The 20,507-nt window shown below is 38.9% G+C and overlaps 1 protein-coding gene across 1 annotated transcript in view; it reads left to right on the plus strand.

The window, feature by feature from the left end:
- The window catches only part of LOC123504702 (phosphatidate cytidylyltransferase, photoreceptor-specific-like), a 33,074-nt gene extending 14,368 nt beyond the window's left edge, over nucleotides 1-18,706 (plus strand). Inside the window, exons 6-9 of the mRNA XM_045255438.1 lie at nucleotides 243-395; nucleotides 513-644; nucleotides 1,681-1,815; nucleotides 13,151-18,706. Coding sequence (XP_045111373.1) covers nucleotides 243-395; nucleotides 513-644; nucleotides 1,681-1,815; nucleotides 13,151-13,237 — 507 coding nt within the window. The 3' untranslated portion in view covers nucleotides 13,238-18,706. The remainder of the gene's footprint in view (nucleotides 1-242; nucleotides 396-512; nucleotides 645-1,680; nucleotides 1,816-13,150) is intronic.
- Nucleotides 18,707-20,507: the final 1,801 nt, after the last annotated feature.

Here is a 20,507-nt window from a genome sequence, read left to right on the forward strand (position 1 = left end):
AAAAAAAATGTGTGGGGAGGAGTGGTGGACCTTGATTTGACTATTTATGTTGTAGGGTATGTTTGTGACAATCATAAGTAAACAAGAATGAGTGTCTAGTAAGCCTTACTTTTTTTGATGTTTAAGATTAAAGTTTATGTAATTCCCATAAAAAAATAGTAACTATGGTTATATTATGTTAATGCCTTAGTGTTCATTTATTTATTTCTGATTGTGGTGATGATACATTTAATTTTTTTCAGTTGTCGTATGTTTTGTGCCAATACCCATACTTTGTGTGTCCAATGGAGTACAGTGAGGCTGAAGATGCTCTGAAGTATTCATGTGATGCTTCGCCAATCTTCAGACCTCAAGAATACAGTCTGCCAGAAACATTAGCAAACTTTTCAGCCCTTGTAAGTGGAAAAGCCTTGCTGATAAGGTGATTTAGTTGTAGACACTAGGATAATGGAAAAAACTTTTATTGATTTAAAGTTTGATATTTGACTAAGATGATACATCCCTATTTTCAGTTGGGATGGAGGAAGACCGTGACCATGTATCCCTTCGTGTTCCACTCTGTTGCTCTCTCCCTCTTCAGTAGCGTTATTGGACCTTTCGGTGGATTCTTTGCCAGTGGCTTCAAGCGAGCATTTAAGATCAAGGTGAAAAATTTGTGGTGTACTGAATAAAAATTAGAGAATGTTTCTAATTTGATAGTGACATAGGTTAAAACTATATAATAATTATTATTCCAAACATCACTTTCCCTTGTGGAGTCTCCATTAGTCTGGTGGACTATTATTATTATATATTATTATTCAACAAGTTGAATAATAATATATAATGATATGATAATAATTTATCAGCCTTCAAGTGGTTGGAATACATTTCAGATATGTTATGAAGAGATCACGTTACCAAGGCTTAAGGCCTGTTCATTTGGGCAAAGCATCAAATTGCTTAAATACCCAAAGAGTGAAATCACAGGGCAGTACCCAATGGCTTGGTCTTTGACTCTGTCTGTTGCAAGTTAATGTAGTTTACCCATAGTACTGTTTTTCCCCATTTTCTAAGTCAATGTAATTCTGTTCAGATCATGAACTTGCAATGCAGTGTTGTGTGGCTTCCATAAACAGCTTTTATTGTGCTAATCTTTGCACTATTTTTTCTCTTTTTCTGTACATAAAACCAATTATCGTGCAACACTATTTTCTTGCCATTGCTAGTTGCCATATTTATTGTACTATACTTCACATGCTACTGGCATCTTTTAGTAAGCCTGCCTATTCATGAACTCGGCTGTGTGGACAGTATTCACAGGCAGGCTTGACAGAATTTACTCGCTAACTGTGCTGCTGGACGCACATTTCAATAGGCTTTTAGCAGGTCTAGGTAAATCTGACGTAACTGGTGTTAGTATTGGATTTCTTTATTATAACTGATTGATAACCTGAAGTTCTTCTTGTTTAATATGAGTTTTCATTGTTTTCTTATTACTTTTCTGTTACCTCTGCACTTCCATCCTGTTGGTTAATGAGAAGTGGACTTGAATAATTTTTTTTTTATTTATTTACTATGATGAGGATACCCTTTGGATATGAAGTAGGTTGTGTAGAGGAATGTTTAGAGTTGCATAGATTGAAATGTTTGTAATCTCCAAAAGTTGCTGGTCATGATTACATACAATACCTTTTGCAGGACTTTGGTGATGTAATCCCTGGTCATGGTGGGATGATGGACCGTTTTGATTGCCAGTATTTGATGGCCACCTTTGTCACTGTTTACATCAATACATTCATCTCTGAGACTTCACCTCAAAAACTACTCCAAAAGGTTTGTGTTTTCTTTTTTCTTAGTCAAGTTGTACAATACAAAGTTACTATGCAAGCACTGATGTGGAGAGGGAATTGTGAAGATGTTTTTTTCTGAATGTCTCTTGGCTGGCTATGATTTATCACACACTCTGGTGAGTAACTGGTTTCTTTACATGTTGTGGGTGTGTGGATTGTGGTGAGAGAGAGAGAGAGAGAGAGAGAGAGAGAGAGAGAGAGAGAGAGAGAGAGAGAGAGAGTATCCTTGGACTTCGAACATAATTTGTTCCAGAGGGCTGTTCCATGAATTGTTCCTAGTCCGTAAACCTTTTGCCCATAGGAAACATTGTAAATCATCATTGTAAGTCATCTAAGACCCAAGATTTTTACCTATGTAAATAAGAAATGGGCTATGTAGAATTAACATAATTTATCTTTTGGTGGTGAGTTTCATGGTGAGTGTCATTTAATTAGGTATTAAGAATATACTGGATGGTGGCAGCAATACCCTTAGCATAGTCAATTACTTCTTAGTTCTTTGTTTACAATGTCTGTTACACCTTATGACTATAATATTTAAGAAATATTTTTGTTAGTTACTAGATCATTCTACTTAAATGAAATATTACTCAACCATCCTACCTGGTTAAGTGACTTTGGTCAAATTTTCTAACCCCAGCTGGGAATAAGAATAAGGTAATAATACAAAATCAAAACAAAGTGGGAACTCATGTTTATCTCCCACCAATGGCACTAGCATCACTGGGCTTTGCTGGATTCGACTGCCTTCAAGTTGTTCCAAGTCTGAATTTTGTTCCAACTCTGAGGGTAAAAATTATTGAAATTTTTGTTCCAAGTCTGACGGTCCACTGTAGTAGTAATGTGTGTGTGTGTGTGTGTGTGTGTGTGTGTGTGTGTGTGTGTGTGTGTGTGTGTGTGTGTGTGTGTGTGTGTGTGTGTGTGTATGTGTGTGTGTTTACCTAGTTGTGTTTTGCCTGGGCTTTATGTGTGTGGCCCGTGTGTGTGTGTGTGTGTGTGTGTGTGTGTGTGTGTGTGTGTGTGTGTGTGTGTGTGTGTGTGTGTGTGTGTGTGTGTGTGTGTGTGTGTGTGTGTATTTACCTAATTGTATTTACCTAATTGTAACATACGGAAAAGAGCTATGCTCATACTGTCCCGTCTCCATATCTACTAATGTCCAGCTTTTCTTAAAATCATGAATATTCCTTGCGTTGACCACTTCCACGTCTAAACTATTCCATGCTTCCACCCTTCTGTGAGGAAGCTATATTTTTCACCTCTCTCCTATAAGTGGCCATTTTAGTTTTTCCCATGCCCTCTCGACATTCTTTCATTCCACATACACAGATCTTCCCTATCCATTTTTCCATGCCAATCATCACTCTGTATATTGCTATCAGGTCTCCCCTTTCTCTTCTGTTTTCCAGGGTCGGAAGTTGCATTCTGTTCAGTCTGTCTTCATAAGTCAAATCTCTTAAGTCAGGCACCATTTTGTTGCAGCCCTCTGTACTTTCTCTAGTTTCCTTATGTGTTTCTTTAAGTTCGAGCCCACTGTATTGTTGCATATTCAAGCCTTGGTCTTATCATTGCAGTAATTATTTTCTTCATCATTTCTTCATCTAAATATCTGAACGCCACTCTTATGTTCCTCAATAAGTTCAATACTTCTCCAATTATTTTGTTTATATGTCTCTCTGGCGATAGGTCATTGGTAATTGTCACCCCAAGGTCTTTTTCTTCATGACTGGTTTTATGTCTTCATTTCCTATCTTGTACATACTCCTGATTCTTCTTTCACTCTTGCCAAACTCTAATTTCTTGCATTTTGTCGTGTTGAACTCCATTTGCCATGTACAGCTCCATTTCCATATTCTGTCCAAGTCTTCCTGGAGTAGTTCGCAATCTTTGTCACATCTCACTTTTCTTAACAATTTTGCATCGTCTGCAAATAGGCTCACATAACTGGACACCCCATCCACCATGTCATTTATGTAGACTGTGAACATTACTGGTGCCAACACTGATCCCTGTGGAACTCCACTCTCTACCAAGCCCCATTCTGATGGTCTGTCCTTAATTATTGTTCTCATTTCTCTTCCTACCAAAAAGTCTTCCATCCATTTTAGTAAACTGCCATGCACTCCTCCTACCATTTCAAGTTTCCAGATCAGTCTCCGGTGTGGTACCTTATCAAAGGCCTTTTTTAAATCCAGATATATTCCATCAGCCCAACCATCTCTTTCCTGTATTACATCTATCACCCTCGAATAGTAACATATCAGGTTTGTCGTGCATGAACGCCCTTTTCTAAAACCAAATTGACACTCACAAAGTATGTCATTTTTCTCCAAGAAGTCTGTCCATCTATTCTTCACCACCCTCTCACACATCTTAGCTACCACACTTGTAAGTGACACTGGTCTATAGTTCAATGGGTCTCTCTTGTTACCTGATTTATAAATTGGGACAATGTTAGCTCTTTTCCAGTCTTGGGGCACTACACCTTCCCTTAATGAGGCATCAATTACTTCACAAACTTTTTCTGCCAGTTGCTCCCTGCATTCTCTTAAAATCCATCCTGATACCCCATCAGGTCCCACAGCTTTTCTCACTTCTAAACTCCCCATCATATTCTTGATCTCCTCCACAGTTACTTGAAACTCCTTCATAATCCCTTTCTGTTCCATTACCAGTGGTTTGTCAAAAGCAGTCTCCTTTGTGAATACCTTCCGAAAGCATCCATTCATAGCCTCTGCCATTTCCTGGGATCCTCACTGCATACTCCATTTACTTCTAAACTTTCAATACTTTCTCTATTTTTGATGTTGTTGTTCACATGTCTGTAAAAAGCCTTGGTTGGTCTTTACATTTATCAATTATATCCTTTTCTTGTTTCTTTCTTTCTTCTCTTCTAATCAACACATATTCATTTCTTGCTCTTTTGTAACTTTCCCACTGCTTAATCCGTCTTTTCCTTCTCCACCTCTTCCATGCATCCTCTTTTCTTGTTCTAGCCTTTTCACATCTATCGTTAAACCAGTCCTGCTTTCCAACTTCTCTATGTTGTCTTATTGGTACAAATTTTTCTCACCTTCTTTGTATATTTTATAAATTCCTTCCACTTTTCATTTGCTCCTTAGCACTCTTGAATTTCATCCAATTTGTCTCTTGAAAGAATTTCTTTAGGTTTCCAAAATCTGTCTTGGCATAATTCCATCTTCCCACTTTATATTCTTCATTTCTTCTAGATTTCTCTTCATCTATCACGTGTGTGTGTGTGTGTGTGTGTGTGTGTGTGTGTGTGTGTGTGTGTGTGTGTGTGTGTGTGTGTGTGTGTGTATAATTCATCACGGTCACCTGCTGGTCAGCCAGCCTTCCTCATTACGGAGTGAGCTCAGAGCTCATAGTCCGATCTTCGGGTAGGACTGAGACCACGATACACTCCACACACTGGGAAAGCAAGGCCAGAACCCCTAGAGTTACATTCCGTACCTACTTGCTGCTAAGTGAACATGGGTTACACATTAAGAGAGTGTGTGTGTGTGTGTGTGTGTGTGTGTGTGTGTGTGTGTGTGTGTGTGTGTGTATTTACCTAGTTGTAGTTTTACAGGGCCTGGGCTTTATGCTCGTGTGGCCCCGTCTCCATATCTACACTTATCCAATTTTTCTTTAAAACTATGTACACTCTTTGCTGACACCACTTCCTCACTCAAACTGTTCCAAGTCTCAACACATCTTTGCGGGAAACAAAATTTTTTAACATCTCTCAGACATCGTCCCTTCCTTAGTTTCTTACTATGCGATCTTGTGCTTCTAAAGTCATATTCTTCTCTCAGGATCAGTTTCTCATTATCCACTTCATCCATTCCGTTAATCAATTTATAAACTTGTATCAGATCCCTCTCTCTTCTCTGCTCCAAGGTTGGTAGATCCATTGCCTTTAGTCTCTCCTCATATGTCATCCCTTTAAATTCTGGAACCATTCTTGTAGCCATTTTTGTAGTCTCTAATTTTCTTATGTGTTTTTTTTGGGGAGTCCACACAACTCCTGCATATTCCAATCTAGGTCTTATTTTAGTACTTATCAATTTCTTCATCATTTCCTTGTCCATATAGTGAAATGCTACTCCAATATTCCTTAGCAAATTATACGTCTCTCTGAAAATATCTATCAATATGGCTTACCGGTTGATTATTTTCTTCCATTGTCACTCCCAAGTCCTTTTCCTGTTTTACTTTTTCTAGTTCTACTCCATCTCCCATCTTATAGATTCCCACTGGTTGTTTTTCACTTTTTCCCATTTCCTTGACATGGCTTTTGTCCACATTGAATTCCATCTCCCATTTTTTGCTCCATTTCCAGATCTTGTTTAAGTCTTCCTGTAGTATTTCACAATCCTCTATTTGCTTTATAACTCTGCACAGTTTCGCATCGTCCACAAACAGATTTATGTAGCTGTTCACTCCCTCTGGCATGTCATTTATATATACGAGAAAAAGTATTGGCGCCAATACTGATCCCTGTGGGACTCCGCTGTTCATCCATCTCAATGTGCTTCCTTTTAAGCCACCCTTCTCCTCTATCTTCCATAGTAATCTTTCATGTGGCACTTTATCAAATGCCTTTTTTAGATCTAAATAAATACAGTCAACCCATCCCTCTCTCTCTTGTACTTTATCAACTATTCTAGAGTAGAAACTCAATAAATTTGTTACACATGACCGACCTTTTCTAAAACCAAATTGGCTATTTGATAATATTTTGTTGTTCTTCAAGAAACTCAATCCATTGCTTCTTTATTACTTTTTCACACATCTTGCATATTACACTAGTTAGTGATACCGGTCTGTAATTTAAAGGTTCTTCCTTCCTTCGCTCTTATATATGGGAACCACCTCAGCTCTTTTCCACTCCACTGGCACTGTTCCATTTTCAATTGAGCATTTTATGATGTTGTATATAGGACTTGCTAGTTCTTCCTACATTCTTTCAGTATTCTGCCTGAGACTTCATCCGGTCCCATTGCCTTTTCCTCATCCAATTCCGTCATCAACTTTTTATTTCAAGCTTGGTTACTTTAATCTCTTTCATATAGACAGTCTCTCTATTACCCTGTGGTCTTTCAAATTTGGATTCCTTAGTAAAGACCTCATGAAATTTACTATTTAACAGTTCTGCCATACTTTTGGGTCTTCCACCATTCCGTTTTCTCCTTTTAACCTTTCTATTGTTTCTTTTTGTCTTATTTTTCCATTTATGAATCTGTAGAACAATTTTGGTTGTTCCTTACATTTTCGACAATGTCCTTTTCATAGTTCTTTCTTCTTCCTTTCTCACCTTAGCATATTCATTTCTTGCTGTTTTGAAGTTTTCCTTATTTTCTGGATTTCTGTTTCTTCTCCACCTTTTCCATGCTCCATCTCGTTTCTCCTTTGCCCTAGCACATCTTGCATTAAACCAATCTTTCTTTCCTTCTTCTTTAGGTCTATATTTCGGGACATATTCCCTGACCCCAGTTTTGTATATTTCCAAAAATAAGTTATATTTCTCTTGAACCGTTAATGAGTTTTCCATCTCCTCCCAGTTTACGTTTTTAAAATAGTTCTTGAGATTCTCAATATCAGCCTTTCTGTAATTTAATCGGTCTCCTTTGTATGATTCATCTCTATCTTCCTTTCCTTCTTCTATATCCATTTCTAATATTACATGGTCACTCTTTCCCAATGGGCACTTGTATCTTATATCATCGTTAATTGGTATATCCCTTGTAAAAACTAGGTCTAATCTTGCCGGCTCATCGTTTCCTCTGAATCTTGTGTTTTCCTTTACTCTTTGGACCATCAAATTATCTATCATTAGGTTCAGGAATCTATCTCCCAGGCATCTTCCCCATACCACTTTCATAATTTTCCCAGTCTACCTCCTTACAGTTGAAATCTCCTACCAATATCACTTTTCTCCTTTCCTTAATGATTCTTGTAAGACTCCTTATTGTGTCATCTATCATGTCTCTATATTCTTGGTTAGTCCATGAGTTTGTTTTGGTGGCACATATGTTCCAATGATTGTTAACTCCTTTTATTAATATGCATCTTAACATACAGTATTTCTGATTTTCCTTCCCAAACTCCACTTGATTTACCACTATCTCCTTCCTTAACATCATCATGACTCCTCCTCCTTTACCCACTCTGTCTCTCCTCCATATATTATACCTTTTATCTATGTCTATTTTTATTGCCTCATTTAACTTTGTTTCCACCAGGCATACAATATCTGGTTCTTCTTTCTTTATGTAATCTCTTAATTCTAATTTACTAGATAAAATCCCATCTATGTTTGTATACATCATTTTTAATCTCTTGTTCTTATCATTTTAGTTAAACTTGCTCCATTTTTTCTCTTCTTTCTCTTTTATATACCATTTCTTATCCTGTCTCCTATAATTCTCCAAAAATGCCTTCTTCTCCTCCTCTGACCTTTCATTATTTTTTTTCTCTTGCTTCTGCCACCAGTTCATTGTGTCTCTTCCTTTTCTCCTCGTTTCTATTTTTCTTTATATATATATATATATATATATATATCTTTGCAACCTTCTGTTTCTCTGAGTTTTGTTTTCTGAGTTTTGTTTTTCTATATAGTACTTCTTCTGCTGCTGCTTGTGATTTTAGTAATATCTTAATTGGTCTCATTGTTCCTTCTTGATATGATGTTCCTTCTTGATATGTGTGTGTGTGTGTGTGTAATTCACCTCGGTCGTCTGCTGGTCACCCAGCCAGTCTTCCCCATTACGGAGCGAGCTCAGAGCTCAATGACCAATCTTCGGGTAGGACTGAGACCACATAACACACTCCACACACCGGGAAAGCGAGGCCACAACCCCTCGAGTTACATCCCGTATCTATTTACTGTTAGGTGAACAGGGGCCACACATTAAGAGGCTTGCCCATTTGCCTCGCTGCCTCCGGGATTCGAACCCGGACCCTCTCGAGTGTGAGGGGGGGACATTAAAACAATTAAATGCTTAACCTAACTATGGAACTAATTTAACCAAGAATTTACTTATTTATTTATTTATTTATGGCTCGCACCATAGTGGGCACCGCGCTAAGGTGGTACTGGTCAGTGCGCGGTGCTCTTAAGGGCGCCACCCGATTCTGGTGTCAGGTGGAGGCACGTCTGGGGGTAGCAGGTGGCGGAGACGTGGATGATGCAGCAGCCCTTCCCCAAATTTTTCCAAGGCTTCCTGGTGTCTTGTGGCCAGCCTTGGCAGACTCAAGCAGGTCAGGGCGTCCTCGTAGGAACTGTAGGCAGGCCCAAGACTCTGAACGCCCTCTTCTGAACCCTCTCCAGCTGTTGTCGTTGTTGTGAGGTTCAGGGAGGAGGACCACGCTAGGGAGGCGTACATGAGCTTATTGAGTATAAAGGTGAGGTACACTCCCCTCAGCTCATCTGTCGGTGCACCCAGGGACCTAAGTCGGCGCAGCATATAGATCTTGTATGAGGCTGACCTGATGATGGTGGAAACATGCTGTTTCCATGATAACTGATTGTCCACCAAGACACCTAGAAGCTTGGTGCTGCAGACCACCTGGAGAGAGTGAGGGCCCACAGATAGCTGAGGAGGGGGGACTGCTGCTGTGGAGGTACAAATGTGCAACACCACAGTCTTGGTGTGGTTGATGGTCATTTTGTTGTCCTCCGTCCACGTCTGTAGTTGGTTAAGAGTGGACTGAAGTGCTGAGAAGTCTGGTGTTGTTGACGGGTACGCCCACGGTGCAGTCGTCCACATACTTCCAGTGGTGGGGGGTGTGGACGAGAGCATCGTTGATAAGGATGAGGAAGCACAGAGGACCCATCTTGGTCCCCTGAGGGACCCCACATGTGAGCTGTTGGAAAGAGGAGATAGAGGCTTGATAACGGACGTCCTGACGTCTTCCCGTGAGGAAGTCTGCCAGCCATGCTATCAGGTAGGGAGAGAGACCCAGAGGGATGGCTTTATTTATCACAACAGTGTGATCAACATGATCAAAGGCCTTTCTGAAGTCCACAAAAGCAATAGCTAGAGAAGTGTTGCATTTGTCCAGGTGGCTGTGGACGAATTCCAGGAAGCTGACAAGGTAGTGAGATGTGGAGCTGGATTTAATATTGCCAAATTGTTGTGTGTCAATAGTTGAAAATTTTGTTATAGGGCCAGTCGAACACAAAATTTTCACAGATAAAGCTGGGTATAGGGGTGATGGCGACTGGTCGTAGATCATTCAGTGACTGTGGATTGGAAGTTTTGGGGAGAAGGTGACGTAAGATGTCTTCCAGTCATCGGGGCAGGAATGTTGAGAAAGGGAGGCATTGATGATAGAGCAAAGGGGTGTGGCAAGTTCTGGGGCAAATTCTCTGTAAATTTTGATGGGAGGTCAGTGGGAGTGGTGGATCTGTTTAGTTTAAATTTAAGAAGCTTCCTGTAAACATCAACCTCCTGGACAGGGGGTGGAGGGGAGGAGGCAGGGAGGTAGGCTGGGAGAGTAGTAGAGTGAAGGGGAGGGAGTGTCTGACAGATCGCAGCGAAGTGACCGTTAATCTCTTCGGCCGCGCTGTCAGGTGAATGGTGTGAAACACAGGGAAGAGAAGAGGCTTGTTTTTGTAAACCACACAAAGACTTAATCTTGTCGTACCACTGTCGTTTGTTAGTAAGCTTGAGATGGTGAATTTTGTCTGGGTAGTAGCTTGCCTTGGCTTTTTTAATTTCCCTGATAACTCTGTTCCTTAAACTCCTGTACTGGTCAGGGCTAGAGTGGAAAGCCCTGTCACGCTGACGAAGGAGTCGTTTGATGCAGGGCATCATCCAAGGGGCATCAGATGGGTCCACTGTGACATCCTTGGTGGGAAAGTAGTGGTGGAACGCTTCCGTTGTGGTGGTGAAGTAGTTCCGCCATTTTGTGTGGATGTCTTCCTCCTCCAGTACCTCGGTCCACGGGTGATGTGTCAGCCACTGCCCAAATTCCCTCATGTCAGAGTCAGGCATGGGCCTGTGGGATCTGGTGACAGTTGACCTGGGAACCGAGGTGGTGGGGGTGGGTGTCCACAGGATGGAGAGGTGGGTGCTGCGTCCCATAGGGGGGAGTGGCTTGGGAGGCGAGTACTGCTGGCTCAGGTCTGTCATGATAAGGTCGAGGGTGGACTGGTGGTGAGTGGGGAAGTCCACGACCTGGGTGAGGTGTAGCTGGTGCAGGATTTCACTGATATCCAAGCGGTTGAAGTCACCACAGCTTGGCAGCAGGAAATCTTACCCGTAGAGCATCAGCAGTCTCAATGATGTGATCAGTGAGCAACCGTGCAGTGGCGGTCCGTGGAGGGTGGTAGACAACACACACAGTGATGGAGGCTGTGTTGCGGGGGGTGGCAGGGGGGGTAACCCTCACCCACAGGGCCTCCAATCCGGCGGGGACGTCGACGTGTAGGTGTGAGGGGCTGAGGTCAGAGTGGCAAAACAGGGCCACTCCTCCCCCCCTGCGTTGATTCCTGAGGTGGTGAAACAGCTGGAAATCTTGAATCATACACACTTCAGGAGTTATCTGCCACGCCTCCGTGATTGCCACAATGTCTGCACAGTTAGATCTCACTGACACTATCAACTCGTCCATCTTGTTCGCCAGTGATGTCATGTTGGAAAGGAGGAGAGAGGGAAAACTATACCACACGCGCGGAACTTGAAGTGTTTGTATTCCCTCTCCTCAACCTTCTGCCCCTTCCTTACGGTAGATGTGATCACTTTAATGGGACGCACCACACTCCTTCCTCCCTTGGATCCACGATTCCGAAATAACTAAGTTTTTGAGGCATTGAATGACCTCTGATGGAGGGTACCCAGCCTCACGTCTACGGCGCATAAGGGCATCGCGTCCGTAGCTTAGCACTGCAGCACTCATTTCACTGTTTGTCCAGACGTGCACTCGCTTATAATATCCAAAATTGTTTGTATTATAACACTAGGGCGAGCACTAATTAACCTATTAATAACTTATACAAAGGGGGAGGGGGGGAAGGCCAACAGGCTGGCCGTGGCTGCCCGAGAGCGCACAAGGTCACACGTCCGACCCGAGTGAGGTCAGGAGAGTGTGTGTGTTTCACTGTTTCACTGTTTGATCTACTGCAGTCTCTGACGAGACAGCCAGACGTTACCCTACGGAACGAGCTCAGAGCTCATTATTTCCGATCTTCGGATAGGCCTGAGACCAGGCACACACCGGAACAACAAGGTCACAACTCCTCGATTTACATCCCGTACCTACTCACTGCTAGGTGAACAGGGGCTACACATCAAAGGAGACACACCCAAATATCTCCACCCGGCCGGGGAATCGAACCCCGGTCCTCTGGCTTGTGAAGCCAGCACTCTAACCACTGAGCTACCGGTATGTGTGTGTGTGTGTGTGTGTGTGTGAAAATGCAAGTGTTAGTGAGCCACAGCCCTTCACTAGTGGGTTCACAGGAATCCCACCAGGTGGTGACTTCAGCCTTGACTTACAATATGTACAAATAAAAATTAGAGGAAAAAAATTTCATTGAAATTTTTATAAATTTTGAGGTCTTGCTAAGATTAGAATGAATTATAGGTAACGATAATTGAACTTTTTGATACTCAAGCAGCCATTTGGAACGGATCAAGTTCAAGTATTGAGTCTCCACTGTATTGGGTTATCAGTTATCTAGTGATTATTTCTCCTGTGCTATAGATCCATCAGCATGTAAGATTTTGACACGATGAAGGATTTTTGAGTAGTTTGGAGAAAAGATTTGGCACAATTTTGGGCAGAAATATGGAGTGCATAAGATTCAAGTGATGGAAAGCTCAAGTACCTTTTGTAGAGCACCTCTCTAGCAAGTGTGGGAGAACAGGCTGTTTTAAGTAAATGTTTGGAAGGTTGAGGACAAGAAAAAGAGAGGAATATACACCTCCATGCCACAGACTGAATATATACCTCCATGCCACACACACTATCACCTCTGTTATGTGCTGAGCACACAGAGACATATCTCTGACACAAAAGCAGCATATTATCTCTTCAAATCTTGCCAATTAGCAGAAGCAAAGCATCAGAGACACATGTCACACCACAGGAAGCTATGCTCTCATGCATTTATGATATAAGGTAGTGATGGTAGAAGACATGCAGGTAACTTTCAAACCTTCAAGTACTTGGCAGTGGTTTGAAAAATGACAAGCTTCTGGCAGGAATTGAATTTGGGTCACTGAGCATGCCATGTTTGTGTTGATAGCCAGACTGCCTCCTCTTCATGCTGTTGAGTGAAAGTAACTAAGACTTTTCAATATTTTCAGGTTTACATGTTGAAACCTGAGCAACAGCTTCAACTTTACAACATGCTGCAGGATTCACTCATTGCACGAGGCATTTTACAGCCATAACTTGTTCAGTAGCAGAATTTTATTTATGTAAGTATTGTCTATAGTTCATGTTGTGTTGTAGATTATGCAATCTGGAGAAGTGTGTATTTTACTGTAAGTAATACTGTTACTTTCTCAGTGCATGAGGAGAGAACTTTGTGTGAGTGATATACACTGTGATTTTTTTTTCTTTTCCCTGAGCTTTGATTGGAAATTTTGATTTTTCCTAAAGAAAATAAAACTATTTATTAATCTATATTGAGAAAGTCACTAAATAAATGTCCTATTTTTATATAATACTGGCTTAGAAAAGTAGCAGTGGTATTTTATGTACATGGATAAAGAAGCAGATCCCAGTAAATAGTTAGGATGGTACAGTTTTTTATAAGGGATATGATAACTAAGGAATGTTTTATAATGGCAAGACCTAAACTAGTAGATGTAAGATTCCTTATAATGAAACTACATTCACTGTAAATGCTTACTTACATTTAACAGTTTTTTAAACATTGTACTTTGTGAAAATATTGAAAAGTCATGTTTATAATGCACATAACTTACTCATTGCTCTTCTCTATCCTGCTTTAAAATGATACAGGTAAACCTGGATAGATCACATGACAGTCTTGTTCTTGTTGTTTTGCAGAAAGAGATTGGGAACTGTAAAGTCAGTGATGAAAGATGTTAAATTAGTTGTATTATTGTCAAACTTTGGTTACAGGAAGATATTTTATGGGAAGGCTGACATATAGGTCAAGAGTCTGGATGTGGATTATGGATTAGGACACAATAATCAAGAGTGCATTCTATAGAACTTGAGAGAGACATGTGCATGGAAGGGTAAGAGCTATGAAATTTTATATGGAAGATATGGTTGTAAGTGCCTGTGCAAGTTATTTAAATAGTTCAGTGATGGAATGGGTGTAAAGAAACACTCCAAGACTATGGACATTGGGAAGAGAGTGGATTTATATAAAGATTCATTCTTGACTTGTCATAAACTTCTATGTTAATCAGTGACAAATCTTATACATACAAACAAAATTCAAGGATGTACAAAGGCTCTTAAAAGAAAATTATATATATATATATATATATATATATATATATATATATATATATATATATATATATATATATATATATATATATATATATATATGCATGTGTGTCTGTGCATTCTAAACACTTCTCAAGGAGTTATGTATATGTACGTACTATAAACACTATGGGTTAATAAACCAAAGGTGGCTGTATTTTGAAACTAGTGGCAGTGGTAGTGAGGGAATGGCCATTTATGGTTCCCCAGAGCCCAGTGAGGCGCCAGCAATAAACCTGTGACGATAAGTACCTCAATCATAAAGAAAAAGAAAGTAAAACATGTTCCTGCCATTTCGGAGCTCAGAAACACCTGGAACTGCAGGACAGGGATAGTGAGTTTTACCATGAAACTAACGTACTTAAGTGAGGGAACCAACAGCCACACAAGAGCTTCATGTTGTGGCTTGTTAGTGATGCACCCTCCATCATTAAGGGGTTGTCTTATACAGTGGTAATTGCTCAAATCTAAACTTTTTCCTTAAAAAATTGTGGGTCATCTTATATACAAAGTCGTTTTATATTCTGACATATACAGTAGCTGTGACCAGAGTTCTGCATGCTATAGGTCATCATATACTGCATGTATGAGGCTGTTAGACAAAACAATGAACTTAATATTTATTCACTGCATTGAGTAAGAGAAATGACGGAAATTTACAGTGATGATCACTTCAAGGGAAACTTCTTTTTAGAAGCATAAATAAAAGTAGTAAATGCAAGAGTTTATAATAATCTCCAAGTTACATGTAGATAAGAAGTATATGAACAGATCGATCACTACGGTGATGCACCATTTGTGAAAGAGATGGGGTTTGGTGGGAAAGTGAAGTTGGATTCCAGTAATGAATGAAGACCAAAGACAAGTGATCTACGTGCCAGGCATCCAGGGATGGCAAGACTACCCAGTCTGATCCTCAGATAAGTCCAGAGTTGCTCACACTCTTTATTATAACCAAAGTGTTAACCACTTTCCTGCATATTAACATCTACCCTGTAAGTGGTACTGGTGTTGCATTTGATTATAATCTACCTTAACTTGTTGGTATTTTAAATGGCCTGAGGTGTGCTGTGGTGCTAGTAACAAGCATGGAATGAGAGGACAAAAAAATTACAGATCACACCTGTGGAGCAATAGCACACCAACTTAACAAAATGTGATCCAGGCTTTAAATCTCCAGCTAAGTGGAGACCACTTAGATGAATCTCCTTTTATAGTTAAAGCTGTGCACCCAATCAAGAATATGGGGGAAGGCTTTACTTAATACCATTTAGGTTATGCAGAGCTAAACTTATGCAGCAGTATGCAAGGTAATGAAGGCAGAGAGAATGGTAAGTAGACAATGCACTTAAAGAACAATAATCCACAACAATGATAACTGTCTGCTCCATCCAGTTTACCAGCAATTAATATAATGCCTTTGTTGTGTAATGATTGCTTGAAAACTTAAGATTTTCTTGTATTGTTTTCCATGTTTTGCTTTAAATTTTATTAGCTGTTGAACCCTAGAATAGCTCATTTATACAAATGAAAAATGTAACCTGTTTCATATGTAGTAAAAATATATATTTGAATAATTGTTAAATACATCATATAGATATTAGAATATGACTACCAAACCTGTTAATGGTTAATTAAAAAAAATAGATTCCTAATTTCAATTATGTGAGCAGTATAAATATTTGCAATATTATCTAACAAAATCTATTTTCATAAAATGCATCATATAGAGAAGTGTATTGTTCCATATGATTCAGTACACACAACCTGCCTATCATGGAGGCAGGAGAGACGATGAATACACTCATGCTATTGACCTGCTGTTGCTGAATGATGTGACAGCAACACATTGATGCATTGTTACTCATGGGAGTGATAGTTTAGATCAGATATTTGTTATCATTTGAAATACATTGTATGAATACTGTATCCTTACACACTATCCATATGTTGTATGTTTCCATGGTAGGTGTTTTGAAGTTAATTATAAAACATACTGCCAATAAAAATGGTAAAAAAAAGCCAAACTATGATAATAATCTTGATTTATGTACTTATATAGTAGCTTAGCAGGAACAAAATAATATTGTGCATTGTTGAGTCAATCACAGATATATTACAATCTTGAAGGACAATATGACTGCAGGGGCTACCATGCAGGCAGTTATTTGGATATGACGAAACTCAGCTGGATTTTCCAGCATAGTATTTTCCAAATCTGTTTTTGAAATATCTAATATTTTATGTAAAATGTATTCTTTAGAGTGTAGTCTGACCAACCCTGTTGCATATGACAAAATAGAATGTAATGAAAAAAATGGAGGAAGTTAGAGTAGCTTTGAAAATAGAGTATCATGTGTGGCTTTGATGGTTTTAGCTGCTTGTAACCTCTCCCAGTCATTTGTTTTACTAAAAATATTCTCATAAAATGGAAGTTGTGTAGGAATGTCAGTAACATTGGATGTACATAATTATAACACCGAATTTGTTATTTTGACTGTGTATGTGTGTGTGTGTGTGTGATTTGATATGTAATTAATGTTATGTTTATACATTTTATGTTTACAACTATTATGATACCAATAACCAGTCAGGAATACAATCTTAAGTTACTCCATTGATGTAATGACATTACCATAGAAAATAAATGAATGATCTCAATAGTAACATATCTCAAGAGATATATCTAGTATGTACAAATGTTAAACTGCATTACTCATTACATGACATAACACATATAGGTAAATATGATCTATATTTTATGTAGATCTATTAATATTATGCATTAAAAGTTGTCAAGGTAGTATGCGACACAGTGGGACAACACTTTGCTGTTAATATAACTTCATTATAAATAGATGAAGCCTCAGTGAAAATGTTATGTAATTGGTCCCAGAGACATCATGAAAGTAGGTACTTTTAGAAGTTTTCAGTATTTCAAACTTAACCTAATGCCACTTTAACTTTCAAAGTAAGAGCTGCACAGGATCCACCTACTGAATATCTGCATTATGAAAAAAATATTGTCTTCTTGGTTAAAGATAAAATTCTCTCTCTCTCTCTCTCTCTCTCTGGTGTGTGTGTGTGTGTCATTATCTGATACCTAAAGAGTGTACAAACTAAATACATAACACTAACCTGTGAGCCTTTAATGGAGTGAGTTGATCCTAGGAGGTGTATTCATAGTTGGATTTGCTCTTTCATACTTCCTCTGCTGTCATTCTTGGTGGTGACATCCTCATCCAATACAAGTCAAACTAATACTGGTGCATCATTATTATCTTTCATTGCGTCTTTGTCACCATCATCTTGGCTGTGTAATGTTGCTAAGACTTCACCGTGGGGAAAAAAGTGGCTGGGTAATCTGTATCTGCTGTTTCTTATTTTGTATTTAATTGTAAGAATGATTAAGTTCCTTTATAAATTTTTTTATTTTTTATTTATTTATTTATTTTTTTATTATTATTGAGGGCAAAAGTTCAATTGATTCAGCAAGATTAATTAGTGCATTTTTAAAAACTTTCAGACAGCTTTCTTGCTCTTACAGTTCCTTGTCCCCTGGTGTTGTTCAATTTTCTTTTTCATGTGCATCCTCTGTCACGTTGAAGACCATCTTATTTCAATTATATTGTTAGCTGAAAGTGCCACTTCTATCTTAATCAACTGATAAATTTCTATTAACTTTGGAAGAAAGTGTCTATGAGATGGTATCACTAATCTCTTGAAGTACAGGACACAGTATATGAAAGAGCAGACCAAAATCATTATATCTAAATCATAAACCAGGCTTGTGTCCTCTACTTTAGAAAAACCAAGCCTTGTCATTGCTTTTCATTGTATCATTCAGACACATTTAAGTTCATATGTACTTTGGGCCATCATATGTAGACAGAATTTAAATGTAAGTATATCATACACTGTTTGTGAAAAGATAATTAAAGTTCAGGGCAATATCAAGGATCACTGCTGAAAGGGAGATTGTAATTAAAAGAGAAATGCAATAATGCTACAAATTCTGGAGAGAGAGAGAGAGAGAGAGAGAGAGAGAGAGTAAATATATGAAAGACTAGTAGTTGATAGCACTAACATGGAAGCTGAAGGCTTACATCTCTGAAATGCTTGTTGTTGGCAGCAAGTACAATATATCACCAAAGTAAAATAAGGCAAATTACAGGTGTTGTTGAATTGAATTAAGCCAAAATGTACAGTCCCACTGTGTGTGTGTGTGTGTGTGTGTGTGTGTGTGTGTGTGTGTGTGTGTGTGTGTGTGTGTGTGTGTGTGTGTGTATAAAGGAGTTAGATATGTTGAAGAACAGAAAAGTAATATTCTTTGGAATTAGACTCCTTGATTAGCTTTAGAAAATGCATATGAATAAATCCATGTATAGTTACCTTGAAGTGTTTCTTTCCCTTCATCCTTATTGATACTACAGTTAAACAGTGTGTTTAACATTATTTAATTTTTTAAATGTATTTTTTTATGAAGAATGAACACTAGCCAAGGCCAACAAAAGAGCAATTGAATAAGAAAAAAGACCCACTACAGTATTGGTTCCAGAACAGTCAAAAGCAGTAGTCAAAAATTGCAGGAAAAGTGTCTTAAGGGTTCCATACATGCTCAGGTGGCCTATACTGAGGAAAACGACTGAGTGAGTATGGGCACCAGGTGGCCTGTTCAGGTCAACTGAAGGGCACTTGATGAGACCTGTAGCTGACAAGTTGACTCCATCTGGCCAACATCTGATTCCGGTAAAACTAAGCATGTATGGGCACTTCAGGCAGCCTTGAGGCCGCATCACTCAATACAGCAGTCAGCAGCATGCTAAGAATATGTCTGCCGCACCAATCACCCACTGCTCCAAGGAAAAAGAGTGGTGCTATCAGATGGAATTTGCAAACAATCATAGGGAAAATCCATGTTTCTGGAAAATCAAATTAAAAGGCTGTTCAAATAAAAGTAAAAAATAAAAAAAAATACAGCATATGACTTGTAGAAAAATTAAAAGCTGCCAACCTGAGATGAGGTGATATGGCCCTGCATATGCATGTCTTCTTTTTGATGAAAGGATTTCCAAGAAACAGCAGTGTCAAATACGTGTATTCGTTTTCATATCTGGGTTACTGCAATAACTGCTGTCATAAGTAGATCTAGCTCATTCTTGGCTATGGGAGGCCATAGTCGTCACTCTGCAGTGTCTTGCTAGAACTGAGCTGTTCTTTCAGGTGGCCTGAATAGTGTGTGGGTGACACTGGCACCTGTCTGGCCAACTCTTCAGGCAGCTGGACAGGCTGCATGAGCATGTATGTGGTCCATTAGAACTTTGCTCTTGGAGGAGTTCAGGTCATAAGTAGATGGAAATACAGAATCAAGAAGGAATGAAAGATTGAGAGTACTGGATAACTCTTGCATTAGAGAGGTGGATAGAATAGGAATTAGAGAAAGAAAGTCTTGTGCATCAAGGCTCTCTTCTCTCATATATATATATATATATATATATATATATATATATATATATATATATATATATATATATATATATATATATATATATATATATATATATATATATATATATATTATATATATATACAGTATATGTGAGGTAGTGAAAGGAGAGGAAATATTTGTCCTTGGGGAGGGACTAAAAGGTTTAGCAGTAATATATGAAGGGTAGACCACTGTCTAGTTATGTCACCAAAATAATGTCAATTTGTGTCAAGTCCTCCGCTCCCCCTCGGGACATCGCCACAATGGGACTAGGACCTGCTGTTTTCCGTCATGATAGGGGATCAAGGAGCTTATGCTTCTAGTGACCATGAACAGAATATCGTAGCAAACTAAGAATAAAGAAAGCCGTGAAATTGTTTGAATTTGACAGTCATATTCATTAAGAAAAAACAGTTTCATACAATGTACAGTGAAATACAATTACAGGTAAATTAAAGTTTTTTTTTTAATGCAAGAGGGAAAACCAGTCAAGGGCAACAAAATATTAAAAAAGAGGCTCACTTAAAATGCCAGTTTCCTTAAAGATTGATATGGAATTAGCCAAAAGTCAGGGACAAATGTCTTGAAACCTTTCTCTTAAAAGAAGTCAAAGTCATAGGAAGATGGAAATACAGAAGCAGCCAGGGAGTTCCAAAGTTTATCAGAGGAAGGTATGAATGATTGAGAGTACTGATTAACTCTTG

The sequence above is a fragment of the Portunus trituberculatus genome, chromosome 17 (assembly GCF_017591435.1).
Source record: "Portunus trituberculatus isolate SZX2019 chromosome 17, ASM1759143v1, whole genome shotgun sequence".
Classification (NCBI taxonomy): domain Eukaryota; kingdom Metazoa; phylum Arthropoda; class Malacostraca; order Decapoda; family Portunidae; genus Portunus; species Portunus trituberculatus.